This window comes from Dendrobium catenatum, unplaced genomic scaffold (assembly GCF_001605985.2).
Source record: "Dendrobium catenatum unplaced genomic scaffold, ASM160598v2 fragScaff_scaffold_211, whole genome shotgun sequence".
In the NCBI taxonomy this organism is placed as follows: Eukaryota; Viridiplantae; Streptophyta; class Magnoliopsida; order Asparagales; family Orchidaceae; genus Dendrobium; species Dendrobium catenatum.
In genome coordinates, this window is record NW_021318673.1 from 714,958 (window position 1) to 730,562 (window position 15,605).

Consider the following 15,605-nt stretch of genomic DNA (forward strand, 5'->3'; position numbering starts at 1 on the left):
AGTGGTGCATCGGGATCATGGCCGTGGTAGGTAGTACGATGATTGGCACGGTGATGCCTCTCATCCAAATCAGGATCATGACGTGGATCATGTCCGTGGTAGGGAGCTCGATGATTGGCCCGATGTGGCCTCTCATCCGGGTAGGTCTCTTCCCCATACATAGACGGTGGTCTAGATGGGGTGTAGGGAGTAGGTTGGTCTCTAGCTCGTTCTAGTGTATCAAATCTCTCGGTGGTGTTCCTACGAAGCTCAGCTAGATCCGATTGGTTCTCCTTAAGCTGTTGGCTAATATTGTTCATTTGGCCTACCAATAGATCTAAAGTCCTCCCTGGTTGTTGCGGGTTCATTCCTAAACACAATGGGGTACTAAGAAGGTTTTCTAGGAAGTGGACAGCAATTTACAGCAGGGAAAAACACTCTAAGGGGACTCTAAATGGTGCTGGAAACTCAAGGACAGCAAACTACAAGGAGGGCCTAAGCAACCTAGACAACTAGTGAAGTGGCTAGGTTAAGGACAGCACTTGAACAATTGATAAACAAGCTTAACAACCTCTAACAGCATGCAGTAATGCAGTGGACAGCAAGCATAAAATGTAATTAAACTAATTTAAATGATATCATGCGTGCAACAACGTATAAAACTAGTTAAAACAACTCCTAGGATGATGTCTAGCATGCAAAACTAGAGCAAACCATGCTTTGATACCAGATGATGCAGAACTACGTATGCAATGCTTAATTCACTTGGATTTGCACAACTTATGATTAGAATAATTCAAGAATAAAGCTACGGGCAAATTCGAACAACGAAATAAAATAATCAGGGGTTATCCGATTAGGCTTAAATCACATGCTGAGAGCTTTGAAGCTTCCAAAATAAATAAGAAAAATAACACAACAAACAGTAGTAGTTTTCAAAACAATCCCTAATCTAACATTGAGAATTAGGATGCATTGATGGTGCACTCATATCCTATGCTTGCTAAGCTTGAGCGAGAGCAAGGTGAAGGAGTCCGCCGTGACTGCAAATCAAACCAAGGGAATTTAGACTAAAAGATATAAAATGCTCGGGAGAGGAGAAACCTTCGTCAAGGGTTAGTGGAGACCCTCCATTCAATGCCTTCAAAATGTTCGTCGATAGCCTCTACCAAGTATATCAATGTACGCTCCAAGTAATCCTCGACGGTGAAATCAACTATTGGGTTCACGTCGAAGAACGTAGATTGTAGGATATCTATATAGCCGTCTTCGTCCCAAGTTATGCCGTAATCAGTGTCCGGATCCGCCATTCATAGGTACTTGAGTGTAGAATCTTCTTAGCACTTGATACGCCCCTTGAGTACTAGCCAAGGGAAAGGAGTTTCTCTCGCAATTGGGGGAAAAAACAAACAAGGCTCTTGACCAAAATCTGAAATTAGTTCCAAATTCTATCTCCAAAAATCTGAAGGAAAAATTTCAGATTTCTAAAGAAACAAAGTGGAATTAGATGGAGAAGTCTTCAGGCCGAAATCTCCTTGAATTAACCAAGAAGGAGAGAGAGAGATCCGATTTTGAGAGAGAGGAAGGGGACCGGCGGGACAAGGGGAAAGGAGGGGGAATTTTGATGGGGACATCAGATCAGCGTGGAAGGTTTATCAGAAACGTGGCCGCCGATCTACGGCCACGATCGAGTCCTTGTATTTCTGAGTTATGATTGTATTTTATTTTATTTATGCATTTTCTTATTTCCTTAGGTGTCGTTATTATTTCCCTTTGTACCCCTTTCATGGGAGTGGTCGCATGTAAGCCCAAAGGGCAAGTTGGTCTTTTATTTTCTTGAGTCTTTGTACTCGGCTATTTATAGGCTCATTTCTTTTGTTTTGAGGGATGAATGAATGACTGCTTATTAAAATTTCTACTTGCATGAGCGTTGTGTGCTTGAGAGTTCTAATGGGGAGAGCTTCCTAGGAGAGGAAGAAGTTTGGCGCAATACCCACCAACCTAGATAAGTCGGATTCGTGGTTTCTTTCATTTTTCTCGTTCCCTTCTCTTCCCGTTGCCTCTCCCATACCTCCTCCCTCATCACCTAGCCGCCGGATCCCCTAGCATCTGATTCCTCCCCTCCACAAATTTCCTTCAAGCCCACGGTCAAACCTCTGATCGACCCCATGTCGCCGGCTTCCATCCCCTAGCCGCCGATCCACTCTCCTCCTCCCCCATCCAAGCTTGTTTCCTATTTTAGATGGAATTGAATGCAGGTAGATTTGAAATTCAAAATTAAACCTTGGAAATTTCAAAATCTGTCCTTATTTAATTAGATCTATTTTAGGAAAGTTTCCATTCTTATCTAATTAAATTTGAAATTCAAATTTGATTTAAGATCATACTTTCCTAAATCCTTTCCCTAATTTATGGAGTCTTACATTTGTCCCAATTAAAACTCCCCGTGGTTCCTGCTTGTGGCCGGCCTCCCTTAGAAAATAATTCCTAATCTTCCTGCTGTCTCCCGTGACCAAAATCTGCATGAATAAAGGCTTGATTTGTTCTTAAAAGGAATACCTCCCTCAGAGATTTAAATCAAGGATTTTTTTTTTTTTTGCCTTTACTGCCGCCCCTCCTCTTGCATCCTATCACCGTTAATTATTTTCCATTAGGAGAATAATTAGGAAGGAAGGAATTCTAATTCCCACCATCCACTGGCTCCAAAAAACTGAATTTGAGTTTCCCCTATTGAATCCTCTTTAATAGGTTTTCAAAAATCTGAAATACAATTTCAGATTTGACAAGATAGTTGCTCTTATCTTTCATCTATTCTACAAAGACGAGAAACTTCTTTCTCAACGCATCATTGAAGAAAGCAACTCCCTGTGAAGAGTTTGTCGACTAGCACCTATGAATGGCGGATCCGGAGATTGAGTACGGCCTCACTTGGGACGACGACGGTTTCACCGACATCCTCCGTTCCACATTCTTCGACGTGAATCCGGAGATTGACCACACAATCGAAGAATACATGGATCGTATCTTATTCGCGTTGATGGAAGCCTTTGACGAGCATTTTGAAGGCATCTAGTGGAGGATATCCACGTCTCCTTAGCAAAGGTTCTTCTTTCTCTTGCATCTAATTTCTTCTAAGTCTAAGTTCTCATTGATGTGATTGAAGTTGCGAAAGTCTCCTCCAAGTGCTCTTGCTAAGCTTAGTAAATTCATAGGAATTGAGTGTACTTTCTTTGCATCATAGATCTCGTTGTTAGATTATAGATTAACTTGAAAACTACTAATTCGCATTGTTTTATTTTTCTTATTTATCTTGAAAGTTCAAAGCTCGTAGTATGTACTTTAGCCTACGCAAAATATCTCCTTGATTGTTTTACTCTTCGTTGATAATTGCGAGTAATTTAATTCCAAATTTATTCTAATCTAAGAGTTGTGCAATGCCTGAATGAATCCATAAGCATCTCATCTAAGTTGTCCTGCATCAAATTTATTTCCTAAGTTGTTACGTGGATTCAGGAAATAAATTAGTACATGGAGGCCTAGGGAAAATTCGGCCAGCAAAGATCAAGGAGAATTGAAATCACTTCCTAAAACAAAGTGGAGGTTTTAGGAAATAATTCCAAAACCAAGCAGGAGGGAGCCGGCGGCATTAAGGGTCATGGGAGGGATTTAATGAAAGCATTTAAGGCTTCTTAATTTGGTTTTAGGAATTAGGAAAGTAAATAATCTAGTCCAATTTAAATTTCAAATTCAAACGGATTTAGATTAAAACTTTCCTAAAATAGAGGAGTTAAAATAGGAAAGAATTTGAATTCAAATTTAAATGAATTTGAATTTTAGAATTTTCCAACTTTAGTCTCCAACCCAATTAGGAAACTCAAGGGGAAAGAAGACACGAAGGTGGCCGGCGGCCAGGGACTTGGGTCGGCGGCTATAGGTCTCGGGTTGGGTTGGTGGCCGTGGGTCTGGATAGAGATGAAGGCTCGGGTTTGGGGGGTTATGACCATGGGATTGAGGTGGAAAGGAGGGGAGGAAAACCAAGAGCCACCGGTGGTGACTGTTGGGTATGACGGGTGGCCTCTCCTAGGCTCCACCAACATCTCTAACTCTCTCGCTCTCAAGCTCTCTCAAAGCTCCAATAAGACAAGTGCAGGAAATTTTCTCATAATCATTCATTAACCCTCAAACAATAAGCAAAGGGCTATATATAGCCAAGTACAATGGACTCAAAGAAATAAATACTCAAATGCCCTTTGGGCTTACATACGACAACTCCCATAAGAGGGGTACAAAGGGAAATAACAAAATACACCTAAGCAAATAACAAAATACATGAATAATAAAATACACCAATGACTCAGAAATATAAAGACTCGATCGTGGTCGTAGATCAGCGGCCACGTCTCTGATAAACCTTTCACGATCTGATGTCCCCATCATTACTACAATAAGATTGACGATTGAAAGTTCTCTAATCTAATCTTACAAAACCTTAATCTTAAAGTAGCAAGCATTGTAAGTATTTAAAATATTTATGTGCAATTCTTGTTTGTATCATCAGATATGTTATTCTTAAGAACTTAAGCAACTCATATATCACAATTTGATTTTATATTATGAACTTCTTTGTGAAGTTCAATGTTAGGATTCTATTCACGAGACTTTCAATAAAGGTTTTAAATAATTTATTTTGTATACTGCTTTGAAACTGTCAAGCTCCGCATCATAATAATGAGATTATAAACAAATCCAAGTTATCTTTTAACTAATGACATTCACATGCCTTCAATTTAGTAAGAAAGTATAAATGAAACAGTATCTTACTGTATTGTATTTGAATATCAAATTATTATTCTTTAGTAATATGGTAAAAAAAAACATTAGCATAGTTTGTAATATCAAAACAAAATGTGCAAGGGCTATATACAACCTATTAATTTAAGATCACATTAATCGCACTGCAACAAAATGTTTCAATTTATTAAGTATCTAGCTCGACATCCCAGATTAATAAGTAGAGTTGTAATAGAAGAATTTTACTAACTTTGATGCAAGTTAATTTAACTTTCATAAAACAACAATCTAACTACATATACATATAATCAATAGAATAAAAATGTAATTACAGGAATATAATGTGCAAGGGCAATATACAAGCCTGTTAATTTAAGACTACATTAATCACACTACACAAAAGATTTCAATATATTAAGTATCTAGCTTGACTTCCCAGATTAATAAGTAGAGCACTGATAGAAGAATATTTCTAACTTTGATGTAAGTTAATTTAACTTTCATAAAGCAGCAATACGACTACATTATATATATAATAAATAGAATGATAATGTAATTACAAGAACATATATTTCATAAGTAAATTTGATTTAAGGTGTGTAGAAATTTTTTTTAGAAGTGGATGATGAATTTCGTGTATAACTTATTAAAGATTAGACTGGCTTGAAAAGAAATATTTTCAGAAAGAGGATCGAGCCATGAGGGGATTTAGTTTGGATTTAAATCGATTTGGGCTCTAAATGGGCTAAGTGGTCAACCCTGGTTGACTTGGTCAACCGGGTTGACCCAAGGTCCAAGTCCAGGCTCAACAGACTCGACTCAACTCACGGAACCCATTGGAGAAGGTCTTGGGGTCTGGCTTGGTCAATTTTACCAAGTCAACTCTCCAGGCCCGGGTCTAGTCAAAATCGAGGTCAACATGGGTATATTTAATATGATCATCTCAATTTTATGTTGAATCATTTAAAGCACCACTATCATTATCTACTTGTTCAGAATTTTCAGTCTATAAAGATTGAAAACTTCAGTTGGAGTCCAATTATTAGATCTCATAGCAACCACACCGATGAACATCAAATCGAGCTTTTCTTCTAATTTAGGATCTATACCATCACATCAAAATTTTTTGGCAATTGGAAGGACCTGTAATTCGAAATTTAATTCTATAAGAGCTATGAAAACAAACATGTTAATATTTTGAAAATTTACATTCACCTCTAATTTTTCTTTCCACCATTCATCCGAAACATCAATGCTCTTTCTTTTAGGATCCCAACCTAATCCAGTTGATCCCCGCGTAAGCTCCTTTCATAAATTTCAATCTTTCAATTGATCTCATTTATTTAAGCTGTGTTTTGTCATATTCTTTACCTATTTTCTTGTGGAAGCTCTTCATTAAATTCATCTAACTTTCTTTATCAAAATAATTTTCCAAGGAGAAAGTTTAGGGCTTTGAGAGCTTTAGCTCTTCAAAAGAATTGCTTGTGCGATTTAGGTAAGTGGATAGAAGTGCAAGCAACAGGAGGGAATTTTTATGCTGAAGCTTGGTGCAATAAGCTCGTCTATTATGCTATTGAAGAGATGCAGGAATGAGTAACTACTTTGGAAGGTGGATGAAGTAGTTTTTTCTATGGAATATTGTCGAATGAAAAAGGGTTTTTTAGTCCGTTTTTCTTTTCAGAAATGCTGAACGCACAAAATGCCAGTGATGTTTGTAGGTCACGAAAAATAGCCGTAGAACTTAAACATTTGTAAACCTCCGTTATAAAGTAGCACCCCAAACAAATTCTTGGTTGCATTTTAAACAATAAAGTAATAAAAAAGTCATCCCAAACCCAGCCATTATCTTCATTGCCATTATGACTTGCTTCATGCCATTTGGGCTCTATATTGATTGAAACAGGTCGTCAATTTGATACCATTCAACCCGATCGGCACTTCCAGCTGTTTCAGAACAAGCTCAGAACACAATGTCAAGGTTTTCCAGAAATTGCTTAGAGGTACGTATAATATCCGAACCACTATAAGGCAGCAAATGGGCGAAGACATATCTGGTGCTTGTGGTCAGCTTGTAGTGAACCTTTCGGAGCAGATATCCACTGGTAGTGTTAGGCTTTTGGCTGACATTGAAGATCTGCATATTTGAACATATCGAGTTCAGTTGGCCAGCATAAACGAATTGATAAAGATTTGCTTACTGTCTGTAAGTACTTATGACTTGGTCGTCTGTTAATATACAGTTTTTGTGAGTTTTTACTAATTTTGTAAATTTGAACTTGCAGGCATCGCGAATTGGAATTTCATGCTTCCTAAGACATGGAAAAGGGTGAGTTTCCTTAATGATTCAGCAGAAGTGATCTCATCTGTCGCTAGTTTTCATTTGTTCAAGATCCTTGAATGAATTTTTTAGGTTCGATAATAACATCTGAAGTAGCTCAAAACTCAGCTCCATATTTCAGTGTATAATTGAAATAACCTTTGCCTGAATTCCATTCCAATTTTACAGCTGCTCATTCAAGATGCTCTTTCATTTAGCTTGAAACTATATGTATTTATTTATATTTGATATATATATATATATATATTGAAAGTAATAATTGTTAGTGCTTTGTTGCTCATCCAAGAAATTCTAGGTGCAGTACCCCCACTTCTCCCACCTCTTTTGGTTCTTATTTTTCCCAAATTTGGCTCAAATCAAGTTTCATTTCTTGCATGTTTGAAATTGAGTGATTTGAGTTGAGCAAACTTCGCTTAAACTTGACTTAGGATCAGTCTTGAATTTTTTTTGTTCTGGTTAAGATTTGGTAGCCTTTTAGATTCATTACAAATATTATTCTAAAGGCTTTGCATTGCTGCCAGATTGCTATTTCTCTGCTCTTATCCATGAAGGCAGATGATTAAACATCATGATGGTATTTATTATTTTTTTTTTAATTTTTTTGGCTGAAATTTTAGCTTTTAGTTCTATTTAGAGGTCAAAGACTAGACCACTAAACCAAATAATTGGTAATATTAATTAGTTTAACTATTTGATGTTTGATTACTCAATGTTAGAAGGTTTTGTATTGTTTATGAGTTTTAGGATTTAATACTTTTTAGAAGTTCACTTAGAAATAAATCGTAAGAAATATATGGCCTCAGAAATAATTTATGGTCAAAATTTTCAACATTTTCTTCTGAACTTGTATCTGACTCTAGGAACCTGACAAGAATATTCAATTACACAAATCCAAGGGGTTGTACTTATCACAACAAAAGAGCTAATAGAACTCCTGATGTATATAATACCCAGTAAGATGTGTACTATTTGCATAGACTTTTGCATATAAATATGTAATAATTCAATTAAAGGTGTAAAACAGTTCCAAGCTTCAATACCTACTTAAGAATAATTATATTATAGAGTTGAGCATTAGGCAAATGAATTTTTCTAAAACATGCATCATTAGGTGACACTTATTGGTGGCAGAATTAGTATTTCAGATGTGGAGGCAAAAGGGTATACATAGTTGCACGAGAATTTAATAATAAAACTCAGCCTCTATTTCCATTATTGATGCATATATACTTCCCTCTCAGGAGAATGAATTCCAAGTAATTTTGACAGTTAGAATCTACTACAAATAGGAGTCCCAACAAATAAAATATGGGAAAAATATTATAGACCTATAAAACACAGAGTCCGCACAAATAGATCCAACTAGCACAAGATTGAGAGATCGAAACATAGAGCAAAATAACGAGGCAAACCGACAAAGTTAGAAGAAAGCCCGTGTTAGAGAACCACATAAGCTGCGGTAGGGAAAAGTGTAGGACACCAGGGGTTCACAGAAAACTTTAGTAGTAAATCAGCAGAAAACCAAAACCATGAGCTAAGGTACTAATAAGAGAATTGTAGGGGTACAATACATAGAGAGACATAACGGCTCCATTAAGGGTTAAATTTAAGTAACTTAATATACAAAATGCCACTTTTTGCAAGCTTCGTAAAACTATATGCTTCCCATAAATCTCAGAAGGCAAAAAAATTCATGACCCGCATTGAGCAATTGGTCAGCCACATCTACCTTCACGAAGAATGAGTCAATATGACTTGGATTTATGAAAGTAGAAGTTTGATCTTTCTGTAAAGATGTATTTATTCCCAATTGATGGTCTTATCACTTGTAACAATAATAGTAAGATGTGAAACGTCTATTTCAATCAAGATATTACATTAACTATTAATCATACAAAGCTCCAAGTCTTGGAGAAGATCAACAAGCTAAACAAAAAAAAATGACCTAAGTGGTTAAAATGGCAATTATAATATCTCCAGCTGATATTTAATGATACCCCAACAGGCTGCCTTCCCAGAATTTTTGTTGCTACAATCATACACATTAATTTATGAGGGTTAGACCGGTCCATTGGACCGGTCTCGTGTAGCCAGTCTCATTAACGGGACCGGCTCAGGCGGACAGAGGCGGAAGAGTTCTGCCTCCCTGTACGTGCTGACCGAACCGCAAATCCCAACTGAGCTATTTAGGAAGGATTTTTGAGGGAGTTAGGAGGGAAATTTAAATGTAGGGACTATTTAGAGATTTCCTTTTGGATTGTATGTATTAAATAATTTGTTTTCCTAGGGTTAGGGCATCTTGAATTTGGCTGAAATTTGAGATCTCTTAGGTTCTTTTGGGCTCTAGCAGCATCTAGAGAATTGGGAGAGATAGATCCTCCTCTCGAATAGAGGATCAATTCTATCTTGCTATTTTCTTCCGTTGGATCGTGTTCTTGCAATAAAATTCTTTGATTTTCCGTTGGATTTGTGGAAATTTCTCGTTGTTTTTTCTGAGATTGATAGGATTTAATTGAAATCTTCAAGTGTTTCCTATCAGAGGTCCTCTACAGAGGCTTATCCAAGAAAATAAGGGAGGATTTTCATTTAGGAGGTTGCTTTGTATCTTAAGGTTCAAAATATTGATGTTTTGCCCTTTTATCTTTTATGCAGTTACTACAATCTAAGGGTTTTCTCAGTAGAAACATCACCATTACCTACAATCTTAAAATTGAAGTCTTCCGTTTCATCCTTAGCATAGCACATCCTCTTCTAAATAGGATAATTATATCTCACATACGAATGATGGTTTTCTCCAATATATTTATATATTATATAATATGCCCACAAACTATTATCTCATCTAAACCTATAACCCAAATAAGAGGACTTCTGAAGTCTCTCGAAGCTTCCTAATTCAGTCCCCATTTCAGATGTAGGGCAACACAAATCATCCCACTTGGACCAATAGATTTTCTTTAGTTTATTAGTAGCACTTCAAAGAAACCTATTAAAGATCCTTCCAAGTTTATTCAAGAACACTATTGGGGATTGATTAGTAATTTGTACGAGGTAAAAGGGGCATTGAGTTTGACACGCTATTTAAGGAGAGTAATTCTTCCATTATTTAATTTTATTTGAATTTTAATGAAAATATTATCAAACAGAAAAGTTTTCTGTCTTACCTTTGAAATAGGGACACCCGAACAATGAAGTAGAATGCCTTTCTAGTTAAACTTAGTAATAATTATGGTTGAAATTTAGGTGGTACTTATTAACTACTCACTACTAGTAATAGATTGCCCTAACATAATCTAAAAATTTGTTAGGTTTTTCACAAGTTTTTCAAAAAACTTACCCCATTAACAAATACAAGGATAGCATAAGTTAAGATGTTTAATAAGGTTATTTCATCTTTCTTTTAAAAGGTGAGGAATATATATGTTGTGAAGACTTCTGCAGTGGTACTCAACCACAGCAATGAATAAGAAGACATCAGAGATGGGTTCATCTTATCTAAAACCTCTGTACTTAAAATAAACTAACACTGGTATCATTCAAAAAAACTGAGAACAAACAATTAGTAATACTATATTTAAGAAAGTCCTGAGTAATTAGGTGATAAGAATCGAGGATGGTAAGCTTAATAATGACATTACCACCACAAAATTTGTGGTTAATCATGAATTCCTAACTTAAGAGGGCACTGCCATCAATATTTCTACAAGAGATCAACCCTCTTTGGTTCAAAAGGATAATTTTTTTCTTTTTAATAAGGAAGAGTCTTGTAGGTACAATTTTAGTGATGATTTTGTTAACAACCTTACATAAGCTTTTGGGATTTTAGGACTTTCAGAAACAAAAGCAGTGTAGGTCAAGGAGAAGAATCTAGAATGAGGTCAACCTTTGAAAAGTCAAGGATGGGCTTCATAAGTTCCTTGTGGATGATATATCATTATTTTTTATAAAAGAAAGAGTAAAATTGTCTGAGCCAACTCATTTGTCAAGTCAAGGCCAAAGACAGCTTGTTTTTTTCTCTTGTAATGTTGCAGAGACCTATCAAAATGGCGAGAGATCATTAGGTGCGGAGTGCGGACGGGGAGTTCTCCCCGCACAAGCACTATATCCAACTAGGTAGTGGCACTCGGTACCGTTGGGTACCCAGTGCTTGTGCGGACGGTGCACACTCCGCACCTAATAATTTTTCCAAAATGGCATTATCCTTTTCATAAATGAGAGGATGTATTGGACATTTCTCCTGATGTTGCTTTGTTTGAGTTCTTCTAATGACCTGTAATGTCTTCCATTTGATTTATCATACTCTTTCAGATGTATATATTGTTATGTTAATTGTTGTTCATGAAAAACTAGAAATACAGTCTTTTAGTCCTCAGTGTGGAACTGAGGATAAAGACCGCTGAAAATGATTGGGAAAGGGGAAGAAAAATAGATCAATGATAATAACAACTTGCATGGTATATAAGACTAATGTATTGAAATGTTTATTACACATTTGGAAGGTTTTTGATTATTTTGTTCAACTTGTATTATATTTATTATATATATGGATACATATCATTGATCATGAGATGTCAATGTCCAAAGCTATTGATGATTTGCTCAAGTTAAATTAAGATTTTGTTTACTTTTACATTTTCGTTTAACATGAATTATTTGGTTGGCTGAAAAAAGAATGCAGTGCAAAAGGAATATTTTGAATTTGTTTGGATGAATATAAAATAAATGTATGTAAATAATTTTTTATTGGAAATAATGAATGTAAAGTTTTAAATGGTGATGGCCAGCAATTGCAATTGGCTGTGTGTGGCAGTGGGCGGTGGCGGAGGTCGCCGGCAGCGATGCTTAAGCAATGCGGCAGTGTAAAGCATTCTCGCCCCAAATTAGGGGAGAATGTTTTACCTCAAAATTGAACTAAAATGAAATGTATTGCGATTACTCTATTTTACTTTGAATTTGATTTTCACCCAATCAAACACTAAAAAGTGAAAAAGCAAATCATAGTAAATGCTTTGCATTCATTTTTCCTCCAACCAAATAGACCCCAAGTATTTAAGTTTGCAAATAGTTAAATTTAATGTTATGTATATTATTGCTCCTTGTTTATTTATGTCTATATTTTTTTAAGAAATTAGTTTTGCACACGTGATGAGGAAAAATAATTTGGTCAATTTATTTTGATTAAATCTTATTTATGGTGAGTTTTAAAACTACTAGATTTATTTAAGGTTTAGTATAATAAATAAAAAATAAATCAAAATTTATATAATATTAATCTTAAAGTAAATTCATTATATTAAAATTATGTTTAGGATATCGAAGAGAAGGAGGAAGCTCCTCCTCGATGGCCGCTGGACCCCGTGGTTTTTCCCCCTTTTCAGGAGTTTTCCACGTAAAAACTTTGGTGTCTCTTATGAACGCTACACCCTCTCACTTATCTGATTGTGTGCTGGATTTTCGTACAATGCTAAGACATTAAATTATATATTTCTCTACCGTCACGAATATTTCAGGACACAACAATTCTCTTTCATGCTTTTAATAACAATTTAATTACACATTTTTCTTTATTTTTCTTGCTTAATATTCTCTTTCATGCTTTTAATAACAGTTTAATTACACATTTTTTCTTAATTTTTCTTGCTTAATTTTTTTTAAAAAAATTTCGTAATATATAGATATATAATATTATTTTTTTTAACATTTAATTATTTTTATGTTGTATTTTTTCCCCCCCTCAAAGTTAAAGCCGGTTCCGCCCCTGGGAAACAATGCTCACTTTATCAAATTTCAACCCCACCAACTAAGGGTGCAAACGAGTCGAGTCGAGCTCGAGTCAAAGGGTATTCAAGTTGAGCTCGACTGTCAAATATCAAGCTGGGCTTCAGCTCGAATTCGAATCGAGCTCAAAAGTCGAGCTCAACTCGACAGAGGAAAAAAAAGCTCGTCAAGCTGCTCGAGCATGCAGCATTTTGAGCTCAGTCCGTTTATCGTGCTAGCGTCCGTTGCCAGTGCTAGTGTCTGTCGCCAGTGTCTATGTCGTCGCCAGCTTGCGTTGTCGAGCTTCCGTCTAGCTTGCGTCATCGCTAGCTTTTCTCGCGTGCGATTTCATTTTCTTGCAAGCGATTGCAGTTACCCACTGCCAATTTCATATGCGAGCTGCGAGCTCAAAATCGTGGTCTATCTTGAAAACGTGGTCGGGCTCGACTCGTCGAACCTGTTACCGAGTCAAGCTTGAGTCAGCTCACGAGCTGGCTTGACTCGGTTCCACTCTTACCACCAACAAAGCTGTATTTTTCAGTAAACGAAAAAGAAAAAAAAGGTCTAAAATCGCTTAAAAAAACCAAAAACAAAATTTGCCAGCCATCACCGAAGCTTCTTCCAACCTGAAAACTGATAGAAAATTGGCAAACCCCCACTTGGGCTTACTTTATCATAATCACTTTAAGCCTCCAAATTGTCTCTTCGTTTCTTCGCTCTCTATCTCTCTCCACGTTTTTCACAAAGAGCACTCATTGATTATCTTCTACTTAATAGTCTGTTAAGATGCCTAAACATTCTTAGCATTTTCATTATCTTCTAATCTTTGCTTTAGTGGTCAGTTTGAAATCATTCCAATAATTAATTAGTTGGCCTACCTGGAAGAGGATTAGTGGATGCTTCACTCCTGATAATGTCGCATACCTAACCCATCACTAATTAATGTTATGCAAAAGTAATGTATTGTCTTTAGATAGGTGAATTATTATTCTATAACGTTTGATTACTTTGATTTATGTGAAGATGGAGGAATATGTTATTTAATTACCCTGGTGATTTTTGTTTTGTTATGTGTTAGAACATTTATGATAATAGAGTGCTAGTTTTACGCCGTATTTATGTATGAGTATCAAACTCAAATAAAATAAAGTTGCAAAAGATGTTTGTTGCGGGCGGGAATATTCTTGGTGGTAGAGAGGTAAAATGCTTAATGGCTTAGCTTTGAATGAAGATCCAGCACACATATAGATAAAGAGAGAGGGTGCGAGAGTCATAAGTGTCACCATAATTTTTATGTGAAAATTTTGGAAATGTAGAAAAATTATGGGGTATGGGTCAATTGAAATGAACCAAATAGTGTTTGTTTTTTATTACAAATGATGTCCTTTCCTTGGAAGAAGGCGTTGGCTCAATATACATCATATTAGATAGTTGGGGATGAAAGAATCCAATGATAGGAAAGATATTCTCAAGAGAATGTTGATTTGTTCGTTTGGTAGATAGGACCATAGTTGGGAGACATAGGTTAGAGAGATTGTAGACAGGAAATTGAGGTCAGAGGGATCATAGTCGACGAGCGACGGAGGTCGGAGCAACCGTAGTCGGTCGACAACAGAGGTCGGAGGGACCATATATGGCAAGCGACGGTGGTCGGAGGGACTATAGTTGGCAGGTGACGGAGGTCAGAGGACCGTAGTCGATAAGTGACATAAATCAGAGGGATAGTAGCCGATGGGTGATAGTGGCCAGAGGGATCATAGTCAGTAAGCAACTGTGGTCGAAGGAATACAATTTTGATAGGAAAAATCCTAAAGTACAAAATTATTGAAATAAAAAATATGATATAGATTTGTTACATGCGAAGGTCTGGCAACGGTCGGCTTAAGGACTGTGGTTCGGCAATGCTCAGCGAAAGGGTGGTGGTATGGTGATGGTTGACGGATGAGAGGTGATTCGGTGATGTTCGACAGAATACAGTGGTCGACGATGGTTGGCGGTAAGGTGGTGGTTCAAAGATGGTCAATGAAAGTTTGCTGGCGATGATCGATGGATGTTCAGCAGTGTTGGTGCTTGGGTAGAACTCTAGAATTCTTGAATCCTCATAGCTCTCTCCAATCTCCAATTAGAGGGTCCCTTCATGAAGATAGCATGGGCCTATTTAGAGATTTTTTAGAGTGGCATGCTCCGTAAATATGGGGAAAATCAAGGAAAAATTATGAGTGCTGCATTGGATAGCCCATATCAATTTCTTCAATTAAAGTTTTCATTCAGCACTTAAGTGCCTTAATGATGTCAAAATTAAGTGATCTTAAGCTCGTTGGATTCTTCTCGTCAAGCCACTCAATTTGACCATAAGCATGCTATTGGGTATCATTTGGTTATTCAATTAATGCTTTGAAATTTCCAAATATACTTTGGTCCCTTGATTTTGAGTCCATTTGCGCATAGATTTGACTAATTTTGTTGTTGGGTTCGTCTTATTGAGACATTCAATTTAATTGTATGTTTACTGAAATTGATGTTCAAATGATCCCAAATTTAATTTTAAAAATTGCTAATTAAGATGAGCCTCAAGATTCGTGCTGGATCAAGACGATTAATTTTTCGTGACGTATCAACATCAAAAGTTATACATTAAAATTTCATAAAAGAAAAAAATCATAGGTCTGACCCTGTTAAAATGATTCAACTTATACATATTATCAGTTATAAATGATGTCGTTCCTTACAACTGGAAAAA

The 15,605-nt window shown here is 36.3% G+C and overlaps 1 protein-coding gene across 1 annotated transcript in view; it reads left to right on the forward strand.

The window, feature by feature from the left end:
* LOC110093605 (dual-specificity RNA methyltransferase RlmN 1) overlaps window positions 1-7,298 on the forward strand; it is a 15,264-nt gene extending 7,966 nt beyond the window's left edge. Inside the window, exons 8-9 of the mRNA XM_020818540.2 lie at window positions 6,674-6,973; window positions 7,053-7,298. Of these exons, the coding sequence (XP_020674199.1) occupies window positions 6,674-6,916 (243 nt within the window). The 3' untranslated portion in view covers window positions 6,917-6,973; window positions 7,053-7,298. The remainder of the gene's footprint in view (window positions 1-6,673; window positions 6,974-7,052) is intronic.
* Window positions 7,299-15,605: the final 8,307 nt, after the last annotated feature.